Genomic DNA, 22,674 nt, shown 5'->3' with positions numbered 1-22,674 from the left:
TTTAATTTGTCTCAGTCTCAGTTATAAAATACCATGAATACAGAAACTGTATTCCGTGAAAAATACCTACCACATTTCAAAATCCAGAAATTATTGAAGCTTCTATATAAAGCTTTATTTTTGTTATAAAGTTGATACTTAATTGATAGTTTATATTAGCTAAACAAAACAAAACAAAAGTATCTAAATAAATAAATAATATTAATTTGACGTAGTAGCACTGTGGAGCTGTGGGTAACATTTACTTTAGAAACGTCAACCCTAAAGATGATTCTCATAGGAAATCCCGATTTTACGAGTGTAAAAATAAGAGTTGCTTTGACTTTAAGTGGAAACATGAAACAATTTAGTTTCTACCTCGGTAGATTGTGGTTGCCTGTGAAGAAATTGATAAAATATTTCATTACTTAGTACACAATAGCACTACAAAAATTGGATCTAACACTAAACTGGTGAGTTTGTTTACAATATTATAATCAAACTTACTGAACAAAGGCAAATCCCAACTAAATCTTCGAAAAGTGTAAAGTGATAATTGTATTTCCAAGTATTTTGCATACATTAATAAATTAGTACTTGGTCAATTGTGATTTTGTTATCATAATATTACACCTTCGTATAAACGAAACTTAGATTGCCGTCTGGTTGCGTTGACTTTTTGTGATAATTGTATTCAAATACAGTGAAAAGGTGTGAATAGAATTTGAGGGGTGAATATATACAGAAGAGGGGTGAATGAATGTTGGGTAAATGTTCTAACATCTATTTACCCCTTTTCTGTATCTATTCACCTCATTTGACAGTATCATAATATTATTAAGATTCCCTACTCTATTGCACTTTATGTTTAGGTACTACAGATTATGTTATAGGTTCATATTTTAAATTCAGCTTATGAATATCTTTTTTAATAGAAGTAGGATGTATCGTTGGAACAGTTTGCCAGTATTGTAGAATTTACTTAGAAGTAACTCTGCTTCTGATATATAAGATTTAAATGCAGTTATAACGTGGATGTCCTTAAATATGATTCATTATCATATCAGCCATAAGATGTCCACAGCTGAACATTGGCATCTCCCAATTAACTTCCAGATAGGCCGGTAGAAAAACTACAATATTTATAGATTGTCTGAGTAGAAATCTCTCTAAAGCATTGTGTCTCTATTGAATGTTTATTTTTATAAGTATTATGATATTGACATGACAGCCAGCATTGTGTATGCATTGTATCGCAAACATAAAAAAATGCCATTTTAAGCTAGCCACGGACTACACAATTGACGTTAAAACTTAAATAAAGCCATTATTTTTTATTTATTTCACTCAATATATTTGTTGCCTCATTTTTTATTATATTAATGGACCTTCTTTCTTAATATTTTATCTATATTTACTTAAGATGATGAAAACTTATACAAATTCTAAAATACTAGATTTAAAGATGAATTCTTAACTTGGCTTTGCTTTTTGATTTAATGAATGAAAGGTTTATTATAATTTAATTTAATAAATCACATGATTGAGTTTTCTGTTGGCAGTTAAAGGTTTTATCAAGACTTGTTGTTATAGCTAACCAATAAGCGTCCTGGATGCAAATATTAGATTGTTTTTTAACATAATAACTAGTACCATTTGTTGACTATATCTACAAGAATGCTCGTTCTTACTGTTCACTTGTGTGAAAAACAAAACATAAGAATGTTAGAATAATCATATTAATTAAAAACTATTTCATCTTTAGTTATATTCAAGGAAGACTGTATCCGAATATACTAATTGCAACAGAATTTATGTGGAAAATATGCTAATAAGGGTCTGCCCCAACACAATGAAATTGTATATTAATCTATAGATAGTTTGATAAACATATCTTAAATTATTAATAATATCAGATAAAACTGATAGTCTACTTCAATAATAAATATTGTTCAAATATACTTTATACAATTGTGCAGTGTTATACTGAATTTTTAAGACAGACATTCCTATTGTTGTCCCATGTTAAAAATATAGATCTTTTTGTCAGTGATGTTTGGGAACATTTTCTTGTAACGAGAAAACTGACTTACTACTTACTTACTAATTTGGTAATGTTGCACAATTCTCCTGTAGACGTTATTATAAAAGTGCCCTGTTAAATAATTGTCATGTATTTTTTTATATTGTCTCGCCTTTACCCCAAAGGGGTAGGCAGAGGTGCACATTATGGCACATAATACCACTGTACAATGTACACCCACTTTTCACAATATATGTTGTATGTCCCATGTAATAGGTGGTGAGCCTATTCCCATATAGGTACTGGGCATTTTCGGATGCCAGAATACCTTTATCACGGTGGGACATAGTCAAAGTCAAAGTCAAAATTATTTATTTCAATTAGACCAGGAAGGCACTTTTGAACGTCAAAGCAAATATAATAATATTAATAACGTCAGTCTGTCGGTCAGTCCTCTAGTGAAGCTATTTGCTCGTTCCAAAGTGTAGATTCCTATGGAGAAGAACGAGCAAGAAATTCCATAGGTTACTCTTTTCCAATCAGATTCACAATACAATTCATAGCCAATCCCAACCATTGAGTCACCAACCAGATCCAACAATAGTCATAATTACTATTACACAGATTACATTATTTTTATTAAGTAGTTTCCGTTTTACAGTAATATGAATACATGATAAGCCCCATTAGCATTTAGTTGTCAGTTATAATTTTAAATGTTAGATACATAAAATAAATAAATGAATCTACAGAGGTCATAAGGAAAATGTTCACGTCTTTGATAAGGAAAATAAACCCACAACTTTACTGTTAATAATCATCTGATCCAAGTTAGCAATCGTATTATAATCTACATAGAATAGTTAATTTAAAAAGTCAAATTAAGTTATGTTATTGTACAAAATGGAAACAAAAAAGTGACAAAAAAGTCAACTTTCATCTATATGCCATAAAGTGTATTTTTCAATGGCATTACGAATAAGAATTACTCAATGTAGAAATCAATGAAATATGGATTTTATTGCATTGTATTAAGGTTGAGATTTTACATTATCTGGTTCAGTTAAATTAAAACTGCCATATATTTTAAGTGTTGTTGGCTTGTTGGTACTTGGTATCATTAAGTGGCACTTTAAGCACCTATAGTATTGGACGTGGCTTGCTTCGTTGTATAATGCCCGATTTCAGCACCTCTCCTGAATTTTAAGGAGCCTCTTAAGCTGAGATAAGCTACTTTCAACGATATTTTGGTGTTAAAATAATTGCTTAAGGGGTTGGTCTCCAATTTCTTCATCATCAGTTTTTGGTTGGCCAAAAAATGGGACGCGGTTTCGATTAGGTAGGATTGATCGAAGTAGAGTTGATCGGGATAAAAATAATTGGGTAACTATGTATTTCGATTTATAAAATTCTGAATATCAGTGGGACTTCTAAGTAGCATGCCTATTTGCGTTCGTTAAATACCTATCCATACTTATTTAAAAGATTATTGCTTGTCGAGTGCCTACATAATAGGTTTATATAATTACTCAATGCCCTGTGTGTAATTAGGCTTACCCCTTATTACAAAACTGATGAAAATTGAGTACATATTACATTAGATAATACATAATTACATAATATTATTTGTGTTGCCTTTATTTATCCCTTCGTGGATAAAAGGAGTGACGTTGCTTCGTTTTTAAAGACCGTCTTGTAAAATCCCTTTGGGTATCTAAAGGCGTGACGTTATCTTGCGTAAGTAATAAATAACAATACTAAGACCGTGCTAAGACCTTACACTGTATTTGTAAGTATGTTGTGTTGAAGTTTAAAGTTAATAAATAAATACTTAATGTAACGACACAACTATGACGATTGTTATTGTAATACATTTAGTAATTATATAGATACCTACCTACATAGCTACGTATTCTACGTTTATTACGACATTGCGGTTTTATTCATTTCTATTTTATTGTTTTTGTTTTTTTGCCAAATGAAAAACAATAAATCTTTACTTCAGATGACCAAGGAATAGGGATACTATTACTTACCGACCGACATTCTGTTGACCGACGTTAACGGGGAATGTGCCTCTATTTTTTAAACAGTCAATTAATTTGTTTTTTTTTTTAAATTTAAATCGTGGCAATCGGGAATGTGCTTCTAAAGTTTTTTGTACTTATAGTCAAATAATTTAATAAGTTTTTTTTTTATTTAAATCGGTTCAGCTAACCCGTCTTATATTTTTAAGGCGTTGATTTGCTCTAAGATTTTCTACTGTGTAGTGTGAGTGCCTTTACAAACATACAATGTCACATGGATAATCTATTATCCTAATTATAGTTTTAAAATATTTTTTTTCTTTTGTTCCAGTGAATCATGAGCTCGAAAAAGAGGAGTTTGGACTTGTACCTCGCTGAGGTGTTCAAACAGTTCATCTCGATCAAAGATGATGATTTCAAGAAGTCACAGAATGTATTCAAGAGCGTCTTCGATCAAGTCAAACAGAAGATGGGCGAACAATGTAATTATTTCAAGAAATACGCCAGTCAGGTAAATACATTTCATAATGTTTTTATTTTTATAACTTATGTCTCGTTTACGTGTTTATTTTTAAAAAATCATTCGTTATCAAATATGACATACATTAATCCATAATTATAGGGCTGAACGCAATTTAACTCACATTGTATACAGAATCGTTACTGTAATATAACATTGATGTAGGTACTTACATAAGGGTGCTTCTAAACTGTAACTTATTTAATTTAATTATTTAATATTTGTGCTGTAGCCGTGTTGGTAATAAGATGATACCTAAGTCAATAATGCAGTGCAGTGTAGAAAAATATAACCCGTCTACAAGCACCTAAGTACCTACAAATTACAGCAACGATTCGTGCGTAAAATGTAGCTTTTAGTCTTAAACAATATGTATATTTATGACCATCTATATACTACAATATGTGACCATCTACCAGATCATGTACGGTGGAAGCGTCTCCGACAACATCAAAGTGGGCAAGATGGATGAATTCGACATGGACATTGTAATTCGGTTGCCAATCAGCTATGCGGACATCATTATTGAGAACGAAGAGCCGGGTTTTGTTAAACTGAAGATCACGAATCCTTTCGATAATTTAGACAAGCAGCCTGATTGGGAGAAGACGCACAAGGTGACGCGGGAGTGGCGAGACTCTGACAAGTACTTATTGCAGAGTAAGTTCCGTCAGTGGATGCACAAGAATGTCCAAAAAGCCCTGAACGCTATGGAGGGGAAGGTGACGGTGAACGGCGACGTCTACTTGCTGACGTACAAGGAATCAGGGCCGGCTTACACGCTGAACATTAGAAACGACGAGGGAACTGAAAAGTATGCCCTGGATGTGGACTTAGTGCCGGTCATTAAGTTCACGTACCCTCGCGTACCGGACGGTTACAGGTTAGATGATTTTAATAATACTTACTTGATATGATAGTTTAACAAAAACTTGATAGGTGTCACCAGTACTGAATTAGCGAGCCTGTGCCCCAAATCAACAAAAAACCGACTTCAAAACCATACTATATAACTAACTAACTATATAACCATACTATATCACAACTAAAAATCTACTAATGACCAAAAATACTATTAACGTTCTAGATTATTTACATCCAAACAAGAGCCCCATGTTTACATTTGGTACGGACGGTTTCAATACAAATAAAGTACCTATAATACCTATATGCGTTATAATCGTTATTCAAGTTCTGATTTATTATGCAGACTTGATTCAATATAGTATTTTTATTTTAGAGTAATTGACGGAGTTCAAGCGAAGGACTGGCTGGTTGTACCCAAGCCTAACAAGGCTCTGAGTGACGTCACCGTAAAGAACCGATGCTGGCGACTCTCCTTCCAAGAACAGGAGAGAGAAATTATCAAAGACTGTCAAGCGTTGAAGACAACTATCCGACTGGTAAGATGCTACAAATAACACAATTTGTAGAAATTATTTAGGTAGAAATCAAGTACTTTTTCCATGAAAACATTTTTAAATAATTCCAGGTGAAAAAGTTACGAGATGCGCTCGAGATGAGAGCTATTGCTAGCTATTACATCAAGTCGCTCTTCTTAAAGAAAGTGCACGAAACACAAGACAAGGGTTACTGGAAAAACAAAGTCAGTTTCCTGTTCCGTACGATGGTAGAGGAGTTGTACCTCGCCATCCACAAGAAACATATTCCTTTCTTCTGGAACTGCGAGCACAACTTGATTGGCGGGCTGAAGGATAGTTTGCAGAAGATTTATTGCGACAAACTAAAGAATGTGATTGCAGCTATCGACGCGAATGATATTGAAAAGGTCGTCGGGGCATTGTTGACGGCAGATGAAATGAGAGAGTTTAAAAAGTCTGAGTTTTATATGAAACACGGGGAGCTGGAACCTTTGCTGATGACGAGTCCTTCTGTCTCTTCTTTTGGGTCGTCGTCAACGCCGAACAGCGCTTTGACCAGCCAATTAAAAACGTTGACGGACGAGCTCGACTCCCTGCGTGTTAATAACGAAAGAGACCAGAAGTTTGAAGAGCTGGAAGGTAAAATGAACAAGCTATCAGACAGAGTTAGTCTGTTAGAGTGTAGAATGAACAAAATTGAAATGGCTTTGAGTCAGTCACAAATGACATATAGTCCAGTCATCCAATCGGATGATCTGATCCAGATCATTTAAATCGCATGAGTAATCTAACGGAATTTTGCAACGGGAAAGATTTTTGCTTGAGTTAAACTTAAACTTATGAGTTTTAAGGAAATATTCGCAAGATAATAGAATTATCAGAATTCCATCAGTGACGTAACTCTTATAGCTGCCATGACGTTGACTCATAAGAGAATTTCCACAGATTTTGCTAATGTATGACTATAATACGTAATTATTTACATAATGAAACCTCGAAATAGATTCTAGCGAACATTTGTTCCGTACAGAAACGTTTGCCATATATGCAGCTACACATGTACTACGCAGGCAAATTGCCAAGGCACCCAGTGGAAAGATTACCGAACCTACTTTATAATATGTAGAAATGAAATGAAAACTTAACCCAACAAAATAATGTTATGTCGTAACGAGTATAACTACATACATTTTGACGTTCAAAAATGCCTTCCTGGTCTATTTGAAATAAATGATTTTGACTTTGAAGATTTGATCAAAATTGAATCATAACAAATACATTACCTGTGTTGCAACGTTGCACGCGCATCTCATGTAACATGTCACGGGTCACGTTGCTGCATGAAACGTCCTCATCACTGTTACTATAATTTGTAAGTCAAAACATCTCGTTGTTTCCTTATTGTTTTTATACTTCTTAATTATTTTCTTGTGCGCTAATTGTAATTTACATATTTTATGAATTTATTTTTTATTTTTATATTACATAGGTGCATATTATGAATTCCTATAAAATTATGGTCTCTTTTATTATTGAATTAAATTTATTTTATTACTAGTCATATCTGTGGTTTTCTTTCTTCTCCTGAGTCTGGGCTTCAAGAGCCACCCAACACGGATCAAACTTATCACATATACATAGATGATTAAACTTATCATAAACTAGCTACTTTGGTTTCACCTGCTCTGCACGGTTCCTATTGATCGTAGCTTTTATAGCCTGTAACTTTTCTCGATAACTGCGCTATCCAACACAAAAATCATTATTCAAATCGGACCAGTAGTTCCGGAGATTAGCGCGTTCAAACAAACTCTTCTGCTTTATATATTAGTAAAATAGTATATGTAGAGTATAGATAAAATAATCTACAGAACCTAGCAACATTGTGCAAAATGTTCATCACAGTTATCATATATAACTACATATAGTACCTACAATGTAGGTACATAATTCAACATTGATGCATTTAATTGTATCATACCTACGTAGGTACCTACCTATATGTATACGCAACAATGAATTTACTATCGCAGTGTGACGTACTATATACTTGATAGCACAAGCGATTAGGTACTTCAACACTTATGTTACGTACAACAAAATAGGACTTAAAAAATTTGACCTCGTAAGTTTGTTTGGGTGTTTTTCTCAGAGATGGGGAAATACTGACCATCATTGACATCATTTTTTTGAGTGGGGAAAATCATCCACCGTCTTCCGCTTTGAGCGAGGCGAGAGGAAATTTCAGACTCTTACTGACTAAAACCACCCCGTTCCTACTCCTGCTTTTCGAGCCGGAGCCCCGGTAACCCGCTAGGCAGACCGTCGCCCAGGACGGGAGAAGTCATTGGATGATGATTGATTTTGTGTAAACGCCAGATAGAACTAGTGCATAAACAGGAAATGCTCTATGAATTCCAAATGAATATCTGTGATCTCATAGTTGCATGCGGTGCATGTGCAACATTAACGTTCTATATACGGATCCTGGAGATTCAAACTATGTCATTAAACTAAACTAAATAAAAACTTTTTAAAACGTTTATCGTAATAAATAAAACAGTAAAACTTTCTGTTACCTAACATAATTATCTAAATAAAAAAAGGAGACCTCGTCTTTACTATACCTGATAGTCATTATTGCAACTAAGTGTAGGTCTGTACCTACACTTAGTTGCAATAATTTATTACATTATTGCAACTAAGTGTAGGTCTGTACCTACACTTAGTTGCAATAAACGCTTTCTCGATGATGGTCACAAAATAATTATAGTGCTCAAAGAAGAGGAAATTTCTCTCCAGACCGACTGTATCGAATTTGATTTTTTGTTTGTTGTGTTTAGTCAACTTATTGAACGAGTAAGGCTATCAAACAACACGCTACGAGTAACGGCGCATTCCAATAACCTACCTATCGGTAGATTTGCCTAGAGGCCAGAGGTAGAATTTTGACATAAGCTCCATACAAAATGTGTGTAGGTTATTGGAATGCGCCGTAAAAGGAGCCGAGCAGCGAGAGTACCTAGTAATGTCATAAGGAAGCTACAGAAAAATCTTTATTCAAGTTATCTTTAACTACTTGAAATTAAATGTCTTCACATTACCTGCGTAAGCCAGCCTTTGTCCAGCATTGTATGGAAATCACGAGCACATATGGACTTCATTATCAAGAACCATAAAGTGTGTATACTCATTTGTTAGTGCTACCTACAATCAGCCAAGTTATTCAGTACGCAGGTAACTAAATAAAGATTAATTCATTACAAAGCGACCATAAGTAGCCGTAGCAGTAAAAGATATGGCTTCTTTAGATACAGTGGCGTAGCTTGTTTTGGCGGGCCCCGTATAAAAATTTGTTTAGGAGGCTCATTTTTCTTTTTTTGAGGGGGACAATCATGTCCTGTCTCTCAACCCTCAGAGAGGGGACTTACCGATGCTATGCGAGCACATATTTGGGGGCCGTTATGATGACGTCAATTTTCCTACAGTTGCACCTAACAACTTTTGAACACAAGCTTTGCGCGGAAAAAACATAATTCATGACTTGGACCTTCCTAATTTCTGAAATGAAAAAAAAATATTGGCGAGTTTTTAATTTTTACTTATGTAGGACCTCGTAGCACGGGGGCCCCGTATAAGTGTTACGGCAGATACGTAGGGCGCTAGCTACGCTCCTGGTTAGATACCTGGTAATGAAAATGGTAATTTGGTAGGTACAACAGTAGATATTGTCACAATATTTTATGCCCTCCAGCTATGTAGAGTGATGATATCCGCAAGGTGGCTGGTAGTGATTGGATGCGTAGAACTGAAGATCGAGCTCAGTGGCGTGTCATTGGAGAGGCTTATGTCCAGCAGGGGACCAATATAGGCTTGAAACTTGTCTAAAAGTAAGACAAAATGTTTTACCAAGGCACAAGACAAAATGAATACGATTTTTATGCTGTATCATAATTAGTAATCAAATAATCATGTTTTAATATATGAGCACTGCAGACGTCAATCTATGCAGATTGTATCTAATTATTACTTTATCAGCCGATAATATCTTGAGTACAATAGAAAGAGCTAGGTATGTATTTGCTATTTAAATAATTTTTTAAATATTGTAGTATGTAGCATCGGGTCTTTTGTAACAAAATATAGTCGAGGTGTCGGAGTGCACCGTTCAAAGATTAACCTTAACCCCTTGCAAACAAAGTTTAATTTCGTATTTCAAAATTCTGTTCTCCCAAAATATAGTTAACCTACTTAGGTAACAACAAGAAAAAACTCACAAAAACACTGGGGTTTTCTTCAAATTCATGCCTTTTATTTTAATAAACTTAATAAGAAAGAAACAATCGGTTTCTTAGTGATTCAGCCTAATCCAAATAACCTCAGGCGAGGCAGAAAAATAAACTGCACTGCACAAACTGCGGTTATAGTGAAATTCGTATAAAAGCATAACCAAACTCGAGTTACAGAGACAGTCTTCAACAGACAAGCTAAATTAAACTCTATTGTATATAGCAAAAGGCCTTAAATTACTTTTTAAATTATTTTGTTCGAAAATCTACAAATGTTTACAAACAATCTACATACATCAGACTAATCCAACGTTAAATGTTAGCTAAGTTGTAGGTTCTGAATTTAAAATTAAAATCGATTTCAAATAAAAATATCGATAGAATTTTTTTCTCATATTTTTGCATATCGATCGAACTAAATAGACAATAATAACAATCTTTTAGTGGTAATAGAACCATTATATAACGAAGTACATATCGTATAAAGATCCAAACTCCTGCTAAATATCTGGTAACAGCGTTATTCTGAGCAAATGATCAACAATCCTTAGTGTCAATTCACATTAGCGCAGTAATAGAGTATCACAGCATCATATTTATGAATCAATGTGATAGCAAATTCACCTAGCGACCGTCAATCGTAAACAACAGCACTTCCTCAATCACCATCATATAATGTTCACCAGGATTTACGAAGGTGGTATTTCCGAACCGATACGACCTTCAAGCCTTGAAGAAAATGCCAGCGACGCACTTTTAACTTCTCTGGTGTTGCAGGTGTTCTAGTCTTCAGGCGCTGATGGCTTACCATCAGGTGGTAAGCGAGGTAAATGATAAATGATATTTATTTCTACAAGTAGGTTACAAAATAACACTTTTACACGTCAATATTTGAAATAGCTAGATGAGGCCGGCTTTTCCTATCCGACTACTCTGAAGAGAAATGAAATGTTCAGACAGCTGACTCATATCCTGGAAGGAAAATGCACATTAAATTCCGGAGATAAGAAAGAATTTGCTGTGTCATTTCTGATTTACGCTTCACTTCTGCGCTTCAAGCCTTAAAAAATTACCGGAGACGCACTTCCTTTGGTGTTATAGGTGCCCTCAGACGGCGCTAATCGCTTTCCATCAGGTGATCAGTCTGCTCATTTACTTCATAAAAACCCAAATCTCCTCAAGGTAACGAACCCCGAACAAGAAACACCGAAATTCTACGGAATTCACGCTGACTTATATCCTAAAAGGAAAATGTATACAATTATACATATTCCAGAAAAAAGAGTGAATTTGCTATGACACATCTGATTGACGCTTCGATTCTGCGCTGATGTGAACTGAGTATTATTATAAAGGCTATTATAATGTTAAAATAAGACACTTTGATTTTCATTACATCTTTGCGTGTGTTATATTATTTTATAGAAAAAGATAAGTTACAGCCATACGATATAAACGCACCATTATATATAAAAAAATAATATAATTATTATAATTGAACAAATACCTCAAATAATTTTTAATGAAAATTGGAATGCTACGTTTTAAGATCGTTGCAGACTTGACGCTCGCCAAGGATTAAGAGATTAATGTCCGAATACTCAAACGCTACTCAATTTTAAGACGCTCTCAAAACTAGTTCTGTCCCTATCAATTCTTTATAAAATGACAGAGATAGCACGATATTTAAGTACAACTTAAAATTGAGTAGCATTTCAGTATTCGGGCGATAACTAACAAAACCATGTTTGTCAAGTCAGGTAAAAATCCCCCATAGTATAAATCACGTAACAACTGCTATGCCTATGTAAAATTTATCTATCCAGGTTCATGTTTTTAAAATACAGTACATATGAAAACTAAGTTTGTAACTGTTTGCAAAGAGCGCCATACATAGTGCCTAAACAGGCATTCTTTGAGCATGGTATGGCTTCCTTTACGTAGACCAAATAAATCGTCCCAGTTATTGTCTTTGCGTGTGAAAACTCCGTATAACGATTATATAATATAACATTTATTTAATTTCAATATTATTAATTATGGTTAAATTCTTGACTAACCTATCCCGTACAAAGGTAATCAATTTCGTTGATTATTTGTAAACTTACATATTTGAAGAGAACAAATAATAATAATTTTTAATTTGGTAACAAAAAATAACAATTGTTCAGTGAAACTATTTGAGATAATCTTCCAAATATAATGTTCGTAATTAAATAATACTAAACGCTGTTAACTCAATACTCTGACATTCTTCCAGCAAAGAGGTTACATCTTGATTTAGTTACATGTCGCTTATCAATGGCGCTAGTGTCGCAAATTGCTTGTACAATGTTTTGAATATAATTTTATATAATTACCATTTGTCAACACCAGCGCCATGTAATAAGAACTCCAACATCTCTTGTCAAATCTACGTATATTACAAGATATAACTATATATAAACGTTTATTTATATAAACATAATGTGCAGTCGAAGCGGGTTTTCAATTTCAATTAATTACACATCTAGTGACTTTCTATATTCGACAAAACATTGCTAGTGTATGAATAATTTTGTTGGAAGACAAAAATAAATAAGGATCATTGGTTTTTGAGTCATGAAGACACTATTTTACAATGGAAAATCATCTTTATTACAAGCCTAAACGATCTACTTTTGTAGGTCAATGCGCCTATGGTTCTATGTCTGCAAATCGTTAAGCACATTAGCCTAAATAGGAGTCTTTTCACTTCGTACGATTTCTTGGTCCTGGTATAGAAAATTCTCGTAAAATATTGTGTCCATACCTCAAAACAGTACTTCAATTTATACATAATTAACGTAGATTGTTCATGTTATATACAGGTTGCGCCTAACGAGGAAACAACAAAATTATTCGCACATTAGATACCTTTAAACTTATTTTTTTAGCTAACAATATGAGATAAGTATATTTATAATATATAACGCTAATATTATTAAGGAATCTAAATAGTCTAACACGATAGACTATGATAGTACTGCATCTAAAATATAGCAACTCTCAGATCAAATGTTCAACTTTACTGGAAATTAAACGCGATACAATTGATATGTTCAGGTTTAATTTTTACTTTAATGTGATATTCTAACTATCCAAAATATATATATAGGAAACGTCAGCAGGAAGAGCAAGAAACGTCTTTCTCAATAAATTAATCTAGAAGAAACTATACTTTAGATGTGAACGTACATTATGTAATGTGACAACATTATCTTTTCACATAATTATTGCATTTCAATAAATATTCCATGTAAATAATAATTAATTATATGATCTTAACAAATGAAATTACAGCTTGGCACCATTTTCAAACAATGAAAACAAATTGAAGCCAACGGTTGTGTTGTGACAAGATAATTTACCACATCCAACATTTGTTTTAGAGAGTGCAATACTCAAGCTAAATTTATTTATCACGACACGTTTGGCTTGAACAATACTTTATTCACAACGTATTCAAACATACTTGAGGCAAGACTACAAAAAAAAGAATATTGTTCCTTCTATCAAAACTGCTTTAAGATTACAATATTGGTTTAAACAGAAGCATACGTGTTAAATTCACGAAAGAAAAGTAAAACACGTAGTTTTGGAATCCTACTTCTAATATAATTTACTTATTCAAGTAATAGGTACGTTGCGATAAAGTATTGAACGCCATTGTGATCGCAACTTACAATATAATGCAACAATGTCATCTCTTAAAGCACAGTCTACATAAGGCGCAGTTCATTTCCCACGAATCTTTCTTAAATGAACCGAGAGTCAGGAAATAGTCATGTGAAGTATGAGTATACTTGGCAGTCTCTTCAATGTCCCTTTTCAGTCTCGTAGCCAAATGTATATAGAATAATCGACTTAATCAAAGAAAATTACCACATACCGCCACACTCAGAGTCGTTTAATGGTTACCTAAACTTGTCCTAAGCAATGGTTTTCGGAACAAAATCGTTCCTAAGGAATAGTTTAAGTAATCATTAAATGTCTCTGAGTACGACAGTTAGAGTCCACTTTCCGTGATCAAATCGACCAGTTTGGTAATGTCATAGTCCAATTTGATTTAGGCATTATTTAGTCTTTTCGCGAGGCCAATCTTTTGACTTTTCACGAAGCCAAAAGACTTGTCTTTTGTGCAGTGTAAGTCACCAATATTGTGATAATATTTCGTGTTCGTTCGTCGCATAGAGATGTAATCAAACGAGGAACATTAAATACGAAGAAAGTTCAGGCAAAACTGCGCCTTAAGTGCTAAAGATGTGTTGCACATTGAGTCGATATCGGTATGCGATTAACGCGCGCTGCCGGACTTACTGTGCGCGATGAGCCACTGTAGTGTGATGTCGATGTTGTCCTTCTCTTTGCACGAGATTGAGTAGCAGCAGATCTCACGGTCCTGGATAGCTGACAGGTTCCTGAGCGAAATAATTTGATAGTGAAATTCTATTCATTCTAGATTGCCTCGTTTTCATGATAGTGTCGTATTGTGCAATATTATTGTGAATGTAAATCTTATTGTAAAGGGTAACCTATGGAGTTTCTTGCCCGTTCTTCTCCATAGGAATCTACACTTTGGAACTGGCAAATAGCTCCACTTGAGGACTGACCGACAGACAGACGTTATTAATATTATTATATTTGCTTTGACGTTCAAAAGTGCCTTCCTGGTCTATTTGAAATAAATGATTTTGACTTTGACTTTATTGACCGTGTTTCTTCAATGTTTCTTCTTGAACATTATAGGAGAAATATTTTGTTGATGTTGCTTGCACGAAAAAAAGAATCAAACTTAATCTTAATGAATTTTGGGGAATGAATAAACTATGGAACTGAAGTTGGAACGGGATGGTTTTGGTCTAACACATTGAACGGCGTGGTGGTCGCCGGTGACCGACGTTAGCGGAGGATTTGCTTTCAACAGTTTTCTATTGGCAGTCAAAGACGTAAGAGTCTGACACTTCCTCTCGCTTCAGCAAAGGTGGAAGAAGTCATGTGATAATCAAAATGAGGTTTTTTTATGGGACATCGAAGTAATCGAGCAGACGTATTACCTGATGGTAAGCAATCGCCGCCGCCCATGGACACTTGAAATACCAGAGGCTTTACAAGTGCGTTACCGGCTTTTTGGGAGTTAGGAATTTAAGGGTTGTTGTTCGGGAATGGGGATGAGGAAGATTGGGAAGGGGGGAATTGGGCCTCCGGTAACCTCACTCACACAACGAAACACAACGCAAGCGTTGTTTCACGTCGGTTTTCTATGAGGCCGTGGTATTACTCCGGTCGAGCCGGCCCATTCGTGCCGAAGCATGGCTCTCCCACACTTAAATAAAACTTACTTAAATAAAAAGGTACTTACATCCGCTCGATGAGTCCGTGCTCGTCGAGCGCGTGCGGCAGGTCGCGCTTGTTGCCGAGCACGAGCACGGGGATGCCGGTGAGCTGCTGCTTCTCCAGCAGGCTGTGCAGCTCGTTGCGGGACGCCTCGATCTTGTCCGGGTCCGCCGCGTCCACCATGTAGCTGGGGACGAGAGTTCATCATGTACCTAATGTAGCTTTATAACTATCTCACTAATAGGCAAAAGTTTGTGTGTTTGTATAGAAAGAAAAACACTTTATTTGCACCGTAACAAAACTGATGAATAGAAAATATACATAAAAAAAAGAAAAGGTGTACACGGCGCAAAAAGACCAGTGCTCAGCTAAAATGCCGTGACCCGAACGCGATAGCTTGAGTCGCTGATTTTCAGCACTAGCCTGTATATACGTTTGTTGCTCAATCACCCCAAATGGCTGAAAGGATCTGGATGAATTCATTTATATACGGTCTGGAATAACACATAGGCTACTTTTTATCCCACAAGATAGCGGGCAAAACCTCTGGCAGAAGCTAGTACAATATAAATTAAAACATATCCTTGAGCCATGTTCCTCATTACTGAAGATCATCTACATCTAGCCTGTAACGCCTAAGTAATTAAAAATAGTCTATAATATGTTACTTACACAATAGCATTAACTCCTCGGCAATACCTCTCCCACATGGAGCGGAACCTGGGCTGGCCACCAATATCCCAAACCTGGAAATTAACAACAAAAACAATTAATAAAAAAAGCAACGTCACGCCTTTTATCCGCGAAGGGGTAGGCAGAGGTGCACATTACGGTACGTAATGCCGCTATACAATGTACCCATCTTTCACCATTTGTGTTATATGTCCCATGGGGGTGAGCCTATTGCCATAGACTGGACACAACTCTGCTACCACTGAGAATTTTTCGAAAAACCGAAAAAGTCTAGTAATACTTTGCCCGACCCGGGAATTGAACCCGAGATCTCTTGTCCGGCAGTCGCACTTGCGAGCACTCGACCAACGAAGCAGAAACAATTAATATTATATACTTAAAGTAACAGGTAGTGCTTGGATACGGAGAACTGAAGATAGAACTCAATGGCGCGTTATAAGAGGCCGGCAACGCACTTTTTTTTTTTTTTTTGAGGGGGAAAATCATCCAATGACTTCTCCCGCCTAGGGTGAGGCGGGAGGGAGTGTCAGACTCTTACTGACTAAAAACCACCCCGTTCCTTCTCCTGCTTTGAGCCGGAGCCCCGGTAACCTTTTACGTTGTCCGCAGCTCCGAATCAGGCATCAGCCCTACTGGGCCCCATCTGTGGTGGTCTGGCTCTTTGAGGCGCGCGCGGAACGCGACGCGCCGTACGCACGGGTCTGGTTCTGGTCGGGCGGCGAGCTACCCTTGCTCGCCGTCCGCAGACCCGCACTTACGGTGGCCGGAGATCGTCACGCGATCCCCGACGCCCGGAGTGTCTTCTGCGGCGGCTGGGGCGTGAGGAGGATCGTTCCCTCACGCGCTCCGCCTCCTCCTTAGCTAGCATAACTGCTTCGCAGAAGGAGGAGACGGCGTCCCATTCCCCCTCGCTCCGCACCATGGCCTGAACCAAAGCCGGACGCGAGAGGTCACCGTCGCCGATCACATCCCTAAGGACACGGCGGTGCTCAGCCCATGCAGGGCATACCGCTACTGTATGCTCCACCGTGTCCTCCGGGTGATCCACGCAATGCCGACACCCGGGCGTTTCCTCCCGCCGAATCCGAAACAGGTACCTACCGAAACTTCCGTGTCCAGTAAGCACCTGCGTCAGGCGGTAGGTGAGGACGCCGTGACGCCTCTCTAGCCACTCCTCAAAGAGGGGACTTACCGCGCCGGCAACGCACTGCTGCTGAGTTTCGGTGATCGCTTACCATCAGGATGATGCATCTTTTTTTTACAGAGGGAATACCATCCAATGACTTCTCCCGCCTTGGGTGAGGCGAGAAGGAGTGTCAGACTCTTACTGACTAAAAACCACCCCGTTCCTACCCCTGCTTATCGAGCCAGAGCCCCATTAAACCCGCTAGGTAGTCTAGGCATCTATCCCACAAGAAAGTTAATAAATTTCGTTCAAAGTAATTTTACACGGAATCACGTAAATGTAACTTTTATTGTCAACATAAACCTGAGTATTTAATTAAACGTGATTTATCAACAACGAAGGTGACTTTCACTTATCATCTGCAAACAGCATATTAGCTAAAGGTGTTATGCAAATTTTGATGCATCTAATGCATACAAGTCACTAAAATAAAAAGAGCATAATTCTAAACTATTTTTACCTGCATTTATGTCACCATTCAACTTATTATTATATTATATTTCTAATATAAAAGACTTCAATGATGTTTCTAGCGTCTCATCAGCAATTATTATCAATTTCTGCATAGTAATTTAGGAACACCCAAGCCAATAACTAAACTCAGATTAAGAAACAATAATTATTACTATTTAATTTTAATATTTTAAGTCTTAAATAAATGAGATTTATTATTTAAATATATTGTTTGTAATTTTATTTAATAGCTCAAGTTTAAATTCGTAGGATGTGATTCCCTGTAATTGAAGGATCACAAGACCATGTAAATTATTGTAAATTGTATTTTAGCATGTAAGTGTATCCTTTGTTAGGAGTCCAATAAAACAAAATAAATAAATCTCTATATATAAAAATCAATTGCTGTTGCAGTCTCGCTAAAACTCGAGAACGGCTAGACCAATTTGGCTAATTTTGGTCTTCAATTATTTGTGGAAGTCCAGGGAAGGTTTAAAAGGCGAGAACAAAATGTTTGAGGCGGTACGAAGTTTGCCGGGTTAACTAAGTCAACTGATAAAAATATAAATATTTACCTTGATAGTGACATTTCCTTTGGTGATTTTGCGCATGTTGAATCCTACTGTAGGGATCATGTCTTCACTGAACTGCCCGGACTGTGGAAATAAAAATAAAAACATTACTAAATGCACAACATTTTATTCTGTACCCTTAGTACGAGTTAGTGTTCAGCGTTCTGATTGGCCGGTGCGAATGAACCAACCAATCAGAGCGCCGAACGAGATCTCGTTAAACGTAAACCAAACTCATAGCCCTCTGTAGCAAATAACTCTACATAATCTCTTACAAAGAGGCGGGTTATGTAATATGGTGCCTTATAAAGAAATATATTTACTAAGTAAATAAAATTCAAGACAAGAAAAAAGAAATCATTAGCTAGAAAAGAAATAATGAAAAATTGATAAACATTTACAAGCAGTCCAATGAAATGTAGAAGAACAAGGATATTTGTAAATAATTATCCACATTTACAATGGCACTTAAAATAACCTTTATTATGTGATTCATTGAAAGAATGAAAATAGGTAACTACCAAATATAAATCAGCGTCGATGTGGTAGAATATTTAGGACCATGACTCAAGCCATCATGCTCGGGTTAGGACATTTTAGCTGACCACTGCCCTTTTTGGGCCTTGTTGATTATTTATTAATTTTTCAAATTATTTTCTCGTTTTGTCTGCAATATCTTATAATGGTGCAAATAAACTGTTTTTCTTTCTTTCAAATCTAAACATGAAAATTGTGAGTTGATAGATCCTTTGCAATATATTTTTTGTGAGTAACGCTTATATTGTGCGTAAATGTTAATGTAACAGTATATTTCAACATTAGGCAGATTAGCAGAATCTCTCATTACAACAAAATAATATTCTGATTCATGCATGTGTTATCAAGTTTTCGGATAACAGTATATTTTCATGTTTGATTGAATTAATTAATTAAAATATGCTAAAAGTTATTGAACTTATGCATATTCATTTTGGCTAAAACTACAATGACAAACTAGATTTACATATCAACAACGGTAATGCCCCTATAGACCCACTTAAGTATGTAACTGTTAACACACTTTTGCTACATTTTTGTTGCCCCGTTCCTACTCCTGCTTTTCGAGCCAGAGCCAGACCCGGTAACCCACTGGGCAGTCATCAATCAGCCTTACCGGACCACATATGTGGTGTTCTGATGGCTAGTCTCTTAGCATTCTGGGTCATCTAATTAAAAAGAACTAACACCACACATGAAACAAATTTTATGGCTGAACTAAAAATAGTTGTTGTATACCATATTATGGCTTCATATTGGGCATGGTCTGATTGTGATGTGTATGAAACACCATGAATGAAGACACTAGAAAATAACATAGCAAGCATTGTGAGACATTTATAAAAATAGTCTAGGTCTCCAAAAGCCAATTGACTAAATCTATTCATAAATACAATATAAATGACAATTTTGTGTACAATCAAACTATAATATAATATAATTAGGTATATTTAAATAGAAAAAAATCTAGTAGGGTGCAAAACTGAACTCAGTTTGTGTAGTTATGGATTGTATATATGTTTTATCCAGTCAACAATGAATCTAAAATGTAGGTACAGCATGAATCATATTGAGATTAAAGTCAAGGTTTATTGATTGTTGCTACAAATAAACACAATACATATTTTACACTTTAGCTTACAAATTCATGGACAAGCTCCCATTTTTACTGTACAAAAGATTCTACTATGATTAGATAATAAAATATTTGAATGAACAGATGGACAGGGTAATTAAGACATTTCTTATTTATCTTGTAATTATAGACATTAATAAACTAATGTAGGAAGTTAAATGAGTAAATAAATGATAAACTAATTACATAAAAATGCAATATGATTAACCCGTGGTATGCAGAAATGCATGGAGGACTAGGGGGAGGCCTTTGTTCAACAGTGGATGTCGGTAGACTGATGATGATACAGAAATGCAGATCAATACAAGATACAATGTGTTTTCTATTGTGTCTCATATACTGATAGACAAGAAGTTAAAGCTCAAACCTTCTGTGTGTGAGAAAATGACTTTAGTCAGCAGTGGCCACTTACAGGCTGTTGAGGTGTAAATGAAATATGAAAGTTTAACTAAAGCTGTCCAATAAACAAAAATATTCAGACATTCCTTGTCTCTGTATCTATAATGTCAGCTTATTGCAAGAAGTCATTATGTGATACTTATCATATCCACTATTCTGAGATAAACAGTATTATAATTTGATTTATGTATTGGTTGGTTGTTGATTTGCCCATATTATCCTAAATATAATTACATTGATGAAGTTTGTTTTTGCATATTCAAATCAAATCACTTTAATGCATCCATAGTGTACAGTGTGATTTACAATTTTATACAGTAATATGTTCCAACTATGGGCCCTTTTGGGCAACGCAAAAGTACTTATTATTTTGTAGAATGTGTCAAAATAAGGCCACTATAGATAAAAACATATTAAGTATTTTTTTGCAATAAATGATTTCTTGCAGTATGCCGACGATAATATAACATAATTAATGGAATAAAGAAAGCTTAGAATCTTTATGATAAGATAAAGGGTAAATGAACTACAGTGGATGGAATTATTATATTGACATTGGAATCGGACATGAGATAATTTATTATTGTCAATTGAAATGTGACCCTTCTTGTTATGTATTCAAACCATACATAGATAGATATGTACTGCACATATTTGTGTTTGACATGTTTATTATATGATAAGCATCATAACTATTGATTTAGTTCCAGTTTAGTTGTTAGATTCTTTGTGTAATTGATGATGGAAGGGTTTTTACTCTCATATTTATGTTTAGAAAGCTTTTAGAAGTAAATTAAATTGTTGAATTTATAATTATAGAGTTATTTTAGTTAATTAGAATATCTCATGCTTAGATCTAGTGCAACAGAATTTTGATTGGATAGTACACTATGACCAAATAGTTTCTTTATGCTAATTTAAACATGTATCTAATTTCATGTGTGCAAAGAGCAAAGATGTAGAGATTACATATTTAATTTTAGTATTTCAACTATGTAACATTCTTTGCTAAGTTCCTTTGTAGCGAGTGACACAAAAAAACAACAAAATGAACAATGAGATCACACAATTCTAGCAGACGATACATAATCATTAGAAAATAATAAAAATAATGATTTTTCAAACATTTCTACAGATTCAACTTTGTTGGTAGACTGTAAAATTGATCTAATAATTATGTAAAATTGCATTAGAATTGTGTAGAGACTATAAGGAAGTTCAAACAACATAAAAATATTGTTTTCAGATAATACTAACGGCAATGACGTTAACAAAAGTTGTTTTCCCCGAGTACTGCAATCCAACCAGTGTTAGCTCCATCTCTTCTTTCCAGAACAAGCTTTTAATCCAATCAAGGATACGATTGATTATAGCAAGCATTTTTAACGATAATACCACTGTGCTTTAGGCAAAAAACGTAAATTAATGAACGCCTCTTCCGAAAATCTGCTGTACAATTTGATTGACAGATATCAATCCGCGTTTAGTTTACACTTTATGATGACGTGGTCGAAGTTGTTGTAAAGTTAATTAATACAGTTCAATATACGATGAAAGATCTTAAAAGAAACAAAAATCCATTAAATATTTTTCTCCATCGTTTATATTTATTTATAATTTGTTTGTGATTCTCATGTTTTTTTGTTGTGGATCTACAAAAATAATAACTAAACGTATCAAATTACTGTCAAATTCAGTGTTGCCATATTGAAAAAAACTTTCCGTGTTACCAGGTTTAATATTGTACTACGTTTAAAGGTGTAATAAAATTATTAACAAATCTAAAAATAACTTCAAATTAAACTTTAATTTTTTATTACTGAAAAATCTTTAAGAAAGAGCAATGAAAGCCCTAATTAGTTAATCACGGTTTGAATGACACACATACTGTAGAATGAACATAGAACGAGAATGCACGAATAGGTGTAACAACGCTGCAACAACACAACGTTACCTATAAGTATACTATATTCGTATGTCCTATACTGGCAAGTATCTTGACCGTTCTTGACCCATAGAATAGTCTTGAGATATTTTATGAGTTTTAATTTAGAACTAACATTAATCTTGACTCCCGGGGCCCTGTATCATTGACCATCATGATTGATAATCACTACACTTGCG

At 35.1% G+C, this 22,674-nt stretch overlaps 2 protein-coding genes across 2 annotated transcripts; one reads left to right on the top strand and one right to left on the bottom strand.

The window, feature by feature from the left end:
- The first annotated feature begins 274 nt into the window (after positions 1-274).
- Positions 275-7,492, top strand: LOC118261912 (cyclic GMP-AMP synthase-like receptor). Its single transcript, XM_035572949.2, has 5 exons — positions 275-452; positions 4,361-4,540; positions 4,969-5,432; positions 5,790-5,952; positions 6,042-7,492. Exons 2-5 carry the CDS (start codon positions 4,367-4,369, stop codon positions 6,702-6,704), a joined length of 1,464 nt encoding a protein of 487 aa, XP_035428842.1. The 5' UTR covers positions 275-452; positions 4,361-4,366; the 3' UTR covers positions 6,705-7,492.
- Positions 7,493-10,221: 2,729 nt separating this feature from the next.
- Positions 10,222-22,025, bottom strand: LOC118261913 (ADP-ribosylation factor-like protein 8). The gene is made up of 5 exons (XM_050701337.1): positions 21,808-22,025; positions 18,483-18,563; positions 16,248-16,321; positions 15,601-15,762; positions 10,222-14,659 (listed from the first exon to the last, which is right to left on the bottom strand). The coding sequence occupies exons 1-5, from the start codon at positions 21,928-21,930 to the stop codon at positions 14,536-14,538; spliced, it is 564 nt and encodes a 187-aa protein (XP_050557294.1). The 5' UTR covers positions 21,931-22,025; the 3' UTR covers positions 10,222-14,535.
- Positions 22,026-22,674: the final 649 nt, after the last annotated feature.

The sequence above is a fragment of the Spodoptera frugiperda genome, chromosome 20 (genome assembly GCF_023101765.2).
Source record: "Spodoptera frugiperda isolate SF20-4 chromosome 20, AGI-APGP_CSIRO_Sfru_2.0, whole genome shotgun sequence".
In the NCBI taxonomy this organism is placed as follows: Eukaryota; Metazoa; Arthropoda; class Insecta; order Lepidoptera; family Noctuidae; genus Spodoptera; species Spodoptera frugiperda.
This window is presented reverse-complemented; position numbering and strand designations above follow the sequence as displayed.